Here is an 11,738-nt window from a genome sequence, read left to right as displayed (position 1 = left end):
CTGCTGGGTGCAAGGACCTGGGTGTCAGCACGGCCCCGCGGGGCCCCATTCCCACCAGGGCTGGCCAAGGAGAGGATGAAGCCTCACAAGCAGCCTAAGTCCTGTAGCCCTGTGGCCTCCAAGCAGCAGCAGACACCAAAACGTGGCTCGGCAGACAGCTGGGAAGCGTCTGCCCCCTCCTCAGCTGTGACTGCCCCCAGGAAGTTCTCCACGTCCAGCAGGACCTCCGCGTAAGTGAGGGGATGCCTCCTCTTTGGCTGGACAAAGCTTGTCCCCATTCATGTTTTAGGGCTCCGTTATGTCCCCTGACCACCCTCGAGGCAGAAATACAGCCGGGTGGGGTGCAGGGGGTGACAGGACAGTGCCCATCTTGCAGGGAGTCTGTCTCACGCTGCACGATCCTGACGGCCGAGGTGTACCCGCCCAGGCAGGTGGAGTGCAGGACGCATATGTCGAAGGAGGACAAAGCAATACAGGTGAGGGTGGGCAGCGCAGCCCCACGCGCATCCTGCTGGGAGCGCACCCGGCCCCTCAAAGCCACGTGCCCATCACCCAGACGTGGAACACACAGCCCCGGGGATGCGGCTGGGTTGGGGAGCTGGCTAGGGAGGGCTTTGGCCACTGCTGAGCACGCCGGGAGCATCCCCAGGATGGTGGCCACCAGGTCCCTTTGGTTGCCATCCTGGGCTCAGCCCACGCGGTGTTTGACGACGTGGGTGCTCCTGGCCCCAGACACCCCAGTTCTCGGAAGCGTTACTGAAGCAACAGCACCCACGGCACGAGAAGAAGGGAGAAAACAAGGACGTGAGAAACAGCCAGGACCAGCCTCAGCAGCGAGCCTCAGCGGCCAGCAGTGCCCCGGGGGGCTCCCCCCAGGCAGCGGGGCGCACAGCCCCCAGCACCCCCAAGGGCACTGCCGCAGCCCAGGACAGGTAATGGGGATGGTAACGGGGATCACCCCCGGGGTTAATCCAGGGCCCCAAAGCAGGGGGACGGGTGCTCAGTGTGGGAATGTCCCTCAGGAGGAGAAGCAGCCTCGCGTCCGACCTGTGCCCGAGTCCCAGCGACGCAGAGTGCGCAGAGCAGGGTCAGGCTGTGCTGGGGACAGAAGGTAACCCTAAGCCCTGGCTCTCCCCACCCTGTTGAACCGTGCTTGCTCCAGCGTGCTGCTCTGAAATCCTCTGTCCCACCTCGGTGAATCCAGCACTCTGGAGAAACCACCTTCGGGGACCATTTAATGTGCTGGCATCCAAAATATCCTCCCTTCCTTCTTCTCCCACCGCAGGGGATGAGGCTGATGTCCCGGACACCACGGCGGTGGGCAGCCTGGAGACCTGCCTGGCAGGGGAGGGGAGGCAGGAGGGGCTGAAACAAGCTCAGGCTAATGGTAAGCATGGAACTGTCCTGGAGACATGCGTACAGCAGCCTTGGTCTCCTTCTGTGTGTGTTTTATGGGTCCTCTAATAACAAACCTGAGCCGGAGCTGGGTCACACAGCCACCGGCTGCAGACGCAGCTGTCAAAAGAGGTGCTGCTGAGAGCACAGAAATGAGCACGCTGGCCATGCCGAGCCTGGGGGAATGTTAATTAATCCAAAAATTCGTCCAAAATTAAGCCAAATTAATCCAAAAATACTGGCCCAAAACCAAGAGCAAAGCCTCAGGGCTGGTGGCAGTCAGCCTGTGGCACCTCCTGGAGGTGAAACCCCGAGCTTCGCAGCTTCCAGGCCATCTGCAGGCTGTCCTACTCCCATCTCGAACACATTTTCACGATCTTCAGTTTTACTTTTCCAGTAGGATAAAAATGAGATCTTTATTTTTAATGGAATTTGAGGTGCTGCTGTTCACCACGTGCCTCCAGGAGCTGGAGCAGGAGCTGAGCCATGTAACTCCCGGTGGCCCCAGCAGCACTCAGCGCAGGATCTGGCTGCTGTTCAGCAGCCACAAGGAGAAGGTAAACGCCTTGTCCCAGGGGACACAACCACCTCCACCCACTTTTCCTCTAGTCCCCGGCTGGGGCAGGTGTGGGACAGTCCCCTCAGCTGCCTGTCCCTACGCACGGGTGGCTGCATTGGATCAGCTGCAGGAAAATGCCTCGGTGCATCCTACAACACCAAACTCCTTTTTCCTTTCCAGAAAGTGGGGAGGCAAATGTGAGCCAGCTTCTGGAGGCTGATGGAGCCTTCCACGAGGATGGTGAGCAGCAGAGTCCATCTGCAACCATCCCACACTTGGGTACGTTGGACAAAGCCCCTGTAACACAGAAAATCTTTATTTCCCATTGAGTCATGGGGTGGGGCAAGACCCCTGCTTAGCCCTTAATGCCAGCGAGTGTGGCTGATCAGGCTCAGGACCACAGGAACCACCTGCTGGGATGCCGGAGAGGCTTTTTCCAAAAAAATCAGGGCCATGTGGCTGCACTGGCCGCTGTAAATGAGCCATGAGCAGCCAGAGGCACCTCCTGGAGCAGGAGCAGGAGGTGGAGGCTGCTCGCAGCTCCCCAGGAGAAGCCATTTGCAAGTGCTGATAAAATAACTCCAGCCCTGCCGAACCTGCAAATGCTGGGCTGTGCCGATGCTGCCGGCTTCAGGGACCGCTAGATGGTGATGTCTGCACGCTCCCGGCCGCTCTCCGCTTTTCTGTGCCGTTTTCTCTCCCCGTGCAGCCAGGGATCCTGACGGGTTCTCCCTCGTGGAGGTTTGCAGGTTGCGGAGCCCCTGCAGCCAGCCCATCCCGCAGGCACGGCTCTTGCAGCAGCACTGCGGGCTGGGGCTCTCCCTAATTCTGCTTTAATTCCCCTGGCTCCTTCCCAATCTCCTTCCTGAGCCTCAGAGGACGAACTCCACAGAGGGCACCGTGCTGAGGCTGCCTTCGGGTTTCAGGTGCTTGCTGCAAAGATGAGCAATAAAAGGTCTGGTGTCTTTTAATAAATCCAAAAAAAAAACAAACAAAAAAAAAAAAAAAACAAGCAGAGCTCTCCCTGATGCAGCTAGTTAAGATGCATTCTGTCCCATTGACGACCCAGAACTGAGTTTTCCAGGTCTCCAGGTAACTTCCTGAAACAAAACGCATTTCCCCGTTGATTTTAGGGAAGCAGGGCTCTGCCGAAGAGCTGAAGTCTCACCTCGCCCCAGCAGAAACCCACTCAGCCCAGCATCACCAGGAGGCACTGGAGGATGCGGCTGCGGATGGTGAGTGTGTTCGGGTCCTGGAGCACCTGCCAGGCAGGAAACCTAAGGATTGGGGGTGAAAAGGAGAAAGAGCTGGGATTAAAATAAATAAATAAATGAAAGCCAAAGTACTGACATTTCCCAGGGCACAAAATCATAGAATTCAGGCTGGAAGGGACTTCAGGACACCTCCAGTCCCACCTCCTGCTCAAAGCTGGGTCAGCTGTGAGATCAGACTGGGTTGCTCTGGGATTTATCCATTACAGGATCTCCAGGGCTGTGAAGGAGTCAGGGATAACCTGGGATGAGAACGTTGTGCTCTAGGAAAGCCTGGACCTCCAGCCTGGGTGGCAGGCTGGCCAGAAAGGCCCTGGGTTTGTGAAGCAGTTTTGTGGTGAAATTCTCCAAAATCACCAAATCCTTTGTGGCTACGAGAGTTCTCAGTGTTGTAAAACTCCATTTTGGTGAGACGTTTAGAGCTGCAGCCAAGAGCCTCCCTGCAAGCTCTTGTCTGGCTGTTGGGCTCTCCTTCCTCAAACATCTTCCCCCCCAGCCACACCTCATCTTCCCCCATTCCCCAGGGGACACAGTCGACAGCCGGGACACAGTCGACAGCCGGGACACAGTCGACAGCCAGGACACAGTCGACAGCCAGGACACAGACCCCAGCACAGACACCATGGACATCTTCTTAGCCAGCGAGGAGCAGAAGGAGGTCCTAAGACATACCACAGGTGGGGATTGATATTTCTCTCCTTGGTTTCTGCTCCTGCACAGCCACTGCAGCCAAAATCCCAGAAAGAGGAGCTCAGAGAGGTCTCTGGAGCTTGGCCACGGCCTGGGATACGCCTTGCACTCAGCAGAGGTTAAACCCTCTCCGCTTCTCCCTTACCTTTAATCTCGTGTTCAGTTTTTTGCTTTGCATTATTTGGCACAAGTTGCTCCATGTGTCCTGGCAAGATATAAATGCCATCCTTCAGCATATAAAAGTAAGAGGGGGCTGTGCCTAGAGAGTGCTAGACAGTGTGTAGAGGGAAGCAAGGGTTGATGAATGGCCATGGAAAGGAAATTTAATCTTTCTTGGCCTCAACATCCCACCCTGCCTGGGGGGGAGGGAGTTTCATTGCATTATTGTGGCTACAGTCCTTTAGATCCTGAGATGGAAAGGGTAGGTGAAAGGCAAAGGTGCCTCCATTACTATTATTAACAACCTTTTATTTTTTTCCCCAAGTCTCTCTCTGCTGGCTGCCAGCACGTAGAGGAGGTTTCTAACGCTTTCTTGTTACAGAGGACGCAGACACTGTGGATAATTTTGGTTCTGACCTGGCTGCGGTGGAGATCCCCCCAGGGGAGATCCCCCCAAACCCAGAGGAGCAGCAGGAGGTGCTGGGTCCCGCTGCTGTGGACGGTGAGGGTCTCTTCCTGCCCTTCTACTGTCATTGCCAAGGCCAGGAATGTCCCCAGCGAGCCCCTTCCTGCTCCGTTCAAATATTGCCTGGGCTCTAGGGGATGAGGACGACACCCAGGACCTGGTCTCCACCCCAGACAGCACAGCCAGAGAGGTCCACGTGGGCAGCCAGGAGAAGCAGGAAGCCTCAGGACACGAGGAAGATGGAGGTAGGCTTTTGGGATTCCTTGGAGGAAGCCCAAACGTCTCTGGAAACCAACAGCTGTGTTAAAAGCCTTCTGCGTGCCCATACTGGTGCTTGTCCAGCAACGAGGATGTGATGTTAACACAAGAAGCTACACAAAGTTATTGAGCCCCTTAAAATAATGCTGTGGGTTCCCACTCACATGGGGCAGATGTGGAGGAAAGTCTCTGCAGGCAAGGGATGTGATTGCTCCTCTAGCAGTGCAGTCCTCCTGCCCCGTCTCAGCCGTGCCTGGCACCCCATCACAGAGCCCTCACGCTGTGATGGGATTAGTGCCCAATGCAGTCACTCCGGATTCCTGCCTGTAAAAAGCCAGCCCCAGCACTTTTGCTTTCAGTTTTCCCCTTTTCCAGTGCCTAACCCTCCCCGAAGACTCCTTCCTGCCTCCATCTGGAAGCTCTAACCAACATCTGGGGCAAGTCCCTGGCTTGTGCAGCAGCTGCCACTGGGTCCAGCACCAGCACCTGGTCCTCTCCATGCTCTGCTGTCTGTCATTCCCACCAATTTATCATTTTTATAACTGTTATTTCCCCTGAAAGCTCTGCTCTCCCCCTGCAGCTGATGTGAAGGCAAATTTGAGCGAATCCATGACGGTGGTGAGGATGGCCCAGCAACCACCCCCGGAGGAAGGTGAGTGAGATCTCCATCGTGCAAGCTGCTGCCAGATAACAGCAAACAGGATTAGACAAGAGTCCTTCAGAAGAAAATTCTGTGTCTGTGTATCGTAATGAATTGCAAATCTGCCGGTAATGAAGCTGCATGGGGAGAGGCAGAGGTACACCAGAGCTGCAGCACGTTTCCAGTGGAAGCTGCTGGAGCAATCAAGGCACGGTGCTGCTCTCAATGCACTCCGTGCTCCGCGTTGTAACTCCTGAGCCACCAGGGTAGGAAAGCACAGCCCTAAGATGTGCTGCAAAGATTTACTTGGCATCCTCTGGCTTCTGTTCCCCTTCTTGCTGCAACTCTCCCGCACAGCACAGACCTGATTTGTCTGCAAGCCACCTCGTCTCGCTCAGCTTCCCCCTCGTAGCAGTGATGCCAGGGCTTTTCTCCTCCCTGTGTGCAGGCAAGATTAATTTCACTAATGTGCTGAAAAGATTTTAAACCCTCTGGAGGACAGAGCTGGAGAAAGGCAAAGGATGTTAATAACACGGCTCTTACTTTTATTTAACCAGTCTCCCTCCACGTCCTGGCTGTGTGTAGAAGGCAGTAACGCCTTGCTGTGTCAAGAATGGTACTTAAGTGAACCATGCTTAGAAGGAAAATAGTGCTCAGAAGATTTTATTTTGTTGCTTTCATAGAGGCCAAAGTTGATGTCAGCAGTGAGGGCTCCACCCTGGCCACCTCAAGCACCCACTCAGCCCCAGAGAAGCTGAAAGAGGCACAAGTGGATGGTGAGTGAATCATAGAAATACTGCTGGGAAGGGGACTCCAAACCCATAGAAAGGGTGGGAAGGAGACTCCTAAACAGCCTTCCACTTGGAGCCAAGTTATTGCCAGCACTGGATGAGGTTGGTTGAGGTTTTATCCAGCCAAGCTCTGGACTTGAATGCCTGGACATGGCCCCAAGTGCCTTACCTGGTTTCTCCTGGATTTTCTGGAGTGACAAGCAGGAACTGAGCCTGGGTCTTCAGCTACCTGTGCTGTGACGCCTTCATTCTGGGTCACCGTGTGACAGGCTGGCTGTGCTGCGATGGCACTTGTGTGGCCTCTCGTGCATCAGCCAAGCCAGGTTCTGGATGAGCAGGTGGAGGAAAATACCTGCAAGAAAAAGCTTGGCATGCTGTTAATTCCCCGCTGTGATTAGTCAGCCTTTGGCTACCGCGAGCCACCGTGATCAAGGGGAAGAGAAAGGAAAAACGGCTTGTCCATGAAGTGCTGCCGCTGTGGGCATCAGGTTGTCCCACGTGGCTTTGAAGGGAAGGAAGAAGGGATATAAGGATGCAAGGGATATAAGAAGGGATATAAGCTGCCCTTCATGTCCACTGCAGGTGGGATGGGAAATCAGAGGCTTAAATGACAAGAAGAAGGGATTTGAAAGTATCCACAGGGAAGATGCTGTAGCAGAGGACAGGGGATGCTGGGAGGCACAAGATTTCTCTTTCTCAATATCCTGCTATTCCTGGACAAGAGGGCACAGAGAGTTAATGCTGCTGCAGCTCAAAACAGGGGAAGGTGCCATCATAGGGTCCTTCCAGCTCTTCTCCTTGGGATGTCTGAGGCTGTGGGTGCTGGTGAGAGGGAAGCCCACGAGTTTTTGTCTTTCCATGTCCAGAAAAAGTTGCTGCTGGCCGTGCTTCCAAAATCCGGGTAAAACTGAAGCTCCTGCCAAAGAAGAAGGTTGAAAAGCCCCTCCCAAAGAAGACAAGAAGGTAAGCATCAAGGCAGAGACAGGGCTTGTAGGAACGCTGTGATCAGCCGTCAGTCGGTCCATCTCTCCTCCTCATTGTGTGTGGCAGTGACCAGATCCCTCAGAGGAGAGCTGAGTGTGAAGCCGTGAGGAACATGACAAAGAAGCAATGGAAAGGTAACGGTACCGTGCTACGTGCTCCTCCTCCCTATTGCCAGCACAGACAGGAGTGGTTTGATCTTTAGCTTGGTCCTGCAGCACTGCACAACCCTCCTAAGACAACAGCCTCACCTTGGGGTACACAACGGGAGGGACAATTCCGTGTCCCAGGGATGTGGGGTCCCAGAGACTGAAGGAAGCGTCACTGCCCTTTTTGGCAGAGAGACAGCTGAAAATCAGGAGAGCAGGGTTAGAAGTAAACCAACCACCCCGCCCAGCACCTCACATCAAATACCTGCTTGCCCTTCTTCTCCCCAGACTCCTCAATTACCCTGCACTGTCAGGAGCTATTTAAAGGTGGATGCTTTGCCACTGGCAGGAAGGAACAACCCACCCCAGCCCTAAATCCCTGCTGGTTACAGTTCATTGCTTCCAAAAGGACATAGGACAGGCAGCTCCGTTCCCCCACACCCCATTTAAACCACTGTCTTCTCCCTGCCTGCCTGCAGCATTCTCCGATGCCTTCAACTTCTTCCCCAAAGACACGGACGGCAATATTAACCGCAACAGCCTGGAGGTGACTGCTCAGCAGCTGGGGATTAGCTTGGCTGGCGAGGAGGCTTACAGCAAGCTGGAGTGTGCAGAAGCTGATGGTGAGTGCCTCATGGAATCACAGCGTGGGCTGGGTTGGAAGGGACCTTAAAGATCACCTAATTCCAACCCCTGCTGTGGGCAGGGACACCTCCCACTAGACCAGGTCACTCAGAGCCCCATCCGACCTGGCCTTGAACACTTCCAGGGATGGGACTTGATGCATGGATTGTTCTGGGTGTGCAAATCAATCCTTCTCCACGCGCCTTCCCAGCCGTGGGCAATGCTGTGCTGAGATGTTTTCAGAGCCAGTGGCCGTGCCTGAGCCGCTGTGTTTGAGCACTCACCAATGGCTCCATCCTTCACAAATGCATGTTGTGCTTTTTGAACCCCTTTACACATGTGGAAGCACTAAGTGCCACTGTCCAGTTACCTGTGAAAGCTTTAACAGCTTTTCCTCCTGCCCTTAGGTTTTAGCAAGCAAATCTTTCTGCAGTGCCAGCTCTGAGCTGCTCACCCCAGCATTTCGTTACAGCAAAAATCTGCCTTGCTAACAGAGATGCCGCTTGCTTGCAGGAGAAAAGGCGATGAATTTCTCAGACTTTCTGACCACCGTTACTGACAAGAACTGCTTTATCCAGACAGTATGTAAGTAATAGACACCCTGCCCATGCAAATGTTGTAACTCCAGCAAAACTTGGAGTTACCCAGAGATATCTGAACTATCTGATTCCCGGACTAATTGGTATGGAGCAAGAAATCAGCATTGGGACCCAAAGAAACAAAGGGACCCAAAGAAACAAAGGCTGCCTTGCTCAGACAAGACCGTGATAGCTCAAGGGGTTGTCACAGTGCAGCTGAGGGTTAGCTCTGTCCCCAGGCCAAGCAGCAGAGCGGTGGGGAAGGACCACCATAGTGCTGGCCATTCTCAGCGAGGGGAATACAAGGACAGTGGCACGAATCCAGCATCCAGTCCAAGTGCTCCTGGGTACCAGAGCAGAGGCCAAACTCACCTCTCACAAGCAGAGAAGCAGTAGTAGTAGAAGACGTTATCGTTCTTTGGCTAATGAATGGCTGAAGGGACTTGTCCTCCCTGCTAGACGTCTAACCAGCACTCAGAAGAAAATGGGGATAGATCCCTATTGTCCAGATCTTTCTGGGGGCTGCTGGTGTCTCTGCTCCCTGTGAGCCCTGTGAAGGTAAGACAAGGCTCAGTCATGGCTCTGACTGCTCTCCTTCTCTCCAGTCCCTGAGAAAAGTGATCCAGGCAGCTCCGATTCCGTCGATGCCAGAGGAATCCTCCTCTGCAAAGTCTTGCTGAAGATGGTGGAGTTGGAAGCTCTGCCTCGGAAAACTCTTCTTCAGATTGCCAGGTGAGCACTGCATGACAGAGAAGGAAGCTCTCCGTTTTATTGGGACATATATGGATTATCTAACTTAATGTGTGGATATCAGGGCCCAAGACTGTATTTCCTGACATGTTCCATACCTAGATGGATATCCAAAAGCACCTGCATAGCTACAGTATTTTCTTTACAAAGGTGTTGTTGTAAATGCCACCATGTGTTTATCTCACACCATTTAAATATGGGCTGTCGAGATATGTCAGTGTACAGCAGCCAGCGCTGAGCAGGCCTTGGGCTCTGTTTTGCTGGACAACTACGCCCTCTTTTGTCTTCTAGTTACTACCAGCAGTTTAGGGACTACGCTGGCCACATAGACTGGATGGATGCTGATTTTCTCACGAGTTACAGAAAGCAATACAGTTACGGGAAGCACAACAACAAAACTAGGAAAGACCTGGTTTATCCTATGTCTTCCTTTGTAAGCGCTGCCCGCATCTCAATGATGAACGAAAAAGAGGCAGCAATTTATATGGAACGACTCAAAGGTAAGGCTCGCATGCTCTTTCCCACTCTCTCATTCCCACTCTGTCCAAAAGGGAGTTCACCAGAGTTACAAGGGTGAAATACTGACGGGGGCTTTTCCCACAGCTTCCTCCATTACTTCATGGCCCATGGCCTCCTCCAAAGGTGGAGAATCGGTGCTTTGGTAGTTCATTCAGCAAGTCCCAGCACCAGACTCGCATTAGCAAACCCTTCCCCAGGCAGCAACAGCCAAGAGGAGCACAGAAAACAGAGCTCGAGCCAACCTTGGGAGTCCTTCCAGCCCATAACCCTCTTAGGGCACAATGCGGAATCAAACACTTGGGGTGGGTTGTGCTCCAGAGACTTCTAGGGCCAACGGAATCGCCTTCCTGAGCTGTCTCTGGTGGTTGAGGAGCTTTGTGTTTCAGAAGAGTTGAGAAATCTGGGACCTATGAGCCCTTCTCTGGTCAGAGGAAAAAGAGCAAGCGTCACTTGGCCGTGGCTGTACTGTGACCCTTGTTCTATCTTCCCCTTGCCAGAATCTGCACCCCGTTCAAGCAGCCCGTATGCTCAGGTACCCGTCTTCCCACTAATTTTGAATGAAGACACAAAGGCACTCTTGAAGAGGAAAAAAAACATGCAGAAGCTGGTGATGCAGAGAAAGAAAGAGCCAGTAGATTCAACAGAGAGCCACTCCATCCGAAAGAGAAACCTTGTGCAGGAGGTGAGAGACAAGCATGATGCTTCCGATACATGGAAGCAAGGGAGGCCTGGGGACAAGCCTAAAAACCTGCGTTTTGTTTAATCAGGCCGCTACCCTCCAGCCTCCTGCTCGCAGCAGAAAGCAGAAACGCTGCCCCACCATGAGCTCAGAGCACCTGAACAGACAGCGGCACCCAAAAACAGGCAACGAGGGCAAGACACGAGCACACGTGAGCATGAGATCCAGCCCCATGCCCCCACTGCCCCACGGCAGCCGCCCGCACCGCACTCCGTGCTCGGTCAGGCACTCGCTTCCCATTTTCTCCCCCTTTTCAGCTGCAGCGTTCAGTCACGGGCTCAGTTAGAACTCATTTTTTTTCCTTGGTAGCCATTAGCAGTATGTAATGATAGCTGGCAACCCCACTGATATACTGTGGCAAGGAGACGGGCTGCAGATACCGCCCAGCTCCGAGCCCAGGTGTCAGGGCTGCGGTGTGGGGACTGCAATTCAGCCAGCACCGAAGGGCGACTGGTCCCTCGTGCAACCTGGAAATTAACCGTCTTTAACTAGACGTGGGTATTACACGGCAATTTTCTCGTAAGCGCAAGGAAAAACGAAACCAGAGGTATAATAATAGCTTCGCTGTTTATTACTGTTAATTGCCAGCATGAATTAGTTATAACCTGCCACCACCGCATCCTAGCGTGCCGCTGAGGTGTATTTTTAGCCTTGTGCGCACATCTGCAGCACGTGCTCCCACCGGGGCCGAGCTGTGGGGCTTCCCCCCATGGGGCTCTGCCTCCTCCTGAGCTTGGCCCCCTTCTTCTCCCTTCTTCTCCCTTCTCCCCTCGGCTCCCAGGAGGCGCAGGTGGCCCGGCAGTACCAGCGCGACCTGGCCCTCCGCCAGCGCGCCAGCCTGCTGCGGCTGTGGCAGAGAATCCGCGGGGCCGAGATCGGGCGGCAGGCGGGCAGCAAGCGCTTCCACCACATCTTCTCCACCTACTCCTGGTCGTGGAACGCGTGCCAGGAGCTGGTGACCGCCGACGAGCTGCAGGCGCTGGACCGCCTCAACCGCCGCCATCGCCGAGCCACCAGGCAGGCGACGGCCACCAAATGGACGTTCCTGGAGCCCACCAGAACCCGCTGAAAGCGCCGCACGGGGCCGGTATGGGCCGGGCTTCGCCCCCACCCTGCCTCCTGAGGTAATAAAGCGCGAAATAAGAGCCGAGAGGAGCGTTTTTATCGTT

General features: G+C 54.2%; 1 protein-coding gene across 1 annotated transcript; it reads left to right on the top strand.

Annotated features, from left to right (window-relative positions):
* The first annotated feature begins 4,369 nt into the window (after window positions 1–4,369).
* On the top strand, window positions 4,370–11,719 carry EFCAB3 (EF-hand calcium binding domain 3). Its single transcript, XM_068661127.1, has 12 exons — window positions 4,370–4,576; window positions 4,675–5,450; window positions 6,122–6,214; window positions 7,096–7,192; window positions 7,280–7,347; window positions 7,839–7,982; window positions 8,497–8,568; window positions 9,167–9,293; window positions 9,603–9,811; window positions 10,328–10,512; window positions 10,598–10,720; window positions 11,351–11,719. The coding sequence occupies exons 2-12, from the start codon at window positions 5,408–5,410 to the stop codon at window positions 11,636–11,638; spliced, it is 1,449 nt and encodes a 482-aa protein (XP_068517228.1). The 5' UTR covers window positions 4,370–4,576; window positions 4,675–5,407; the 3' UTR covers window positions 11,639–11,719.
* Window positions 11,720–11,738: the final 19 nt, after the last annotated feature.

This window comes from Anas acuta, chromosome 25 (genome assembly GCF_963932015.1).
Source record: "Anas acuta chromosome 25, bAnaAcu1.1, whole genome shotgun sequence".
Lineage (NCBI taxonomy): Eukaryota > Metazoa > Chordata > Aves > Anseriformes > Anatidae > Anas > Anas acuta.
Note: the sequence above shows the minus strand (reverse complement) of the source record. Positions and strands in the feature narration are given on the sequence as shown.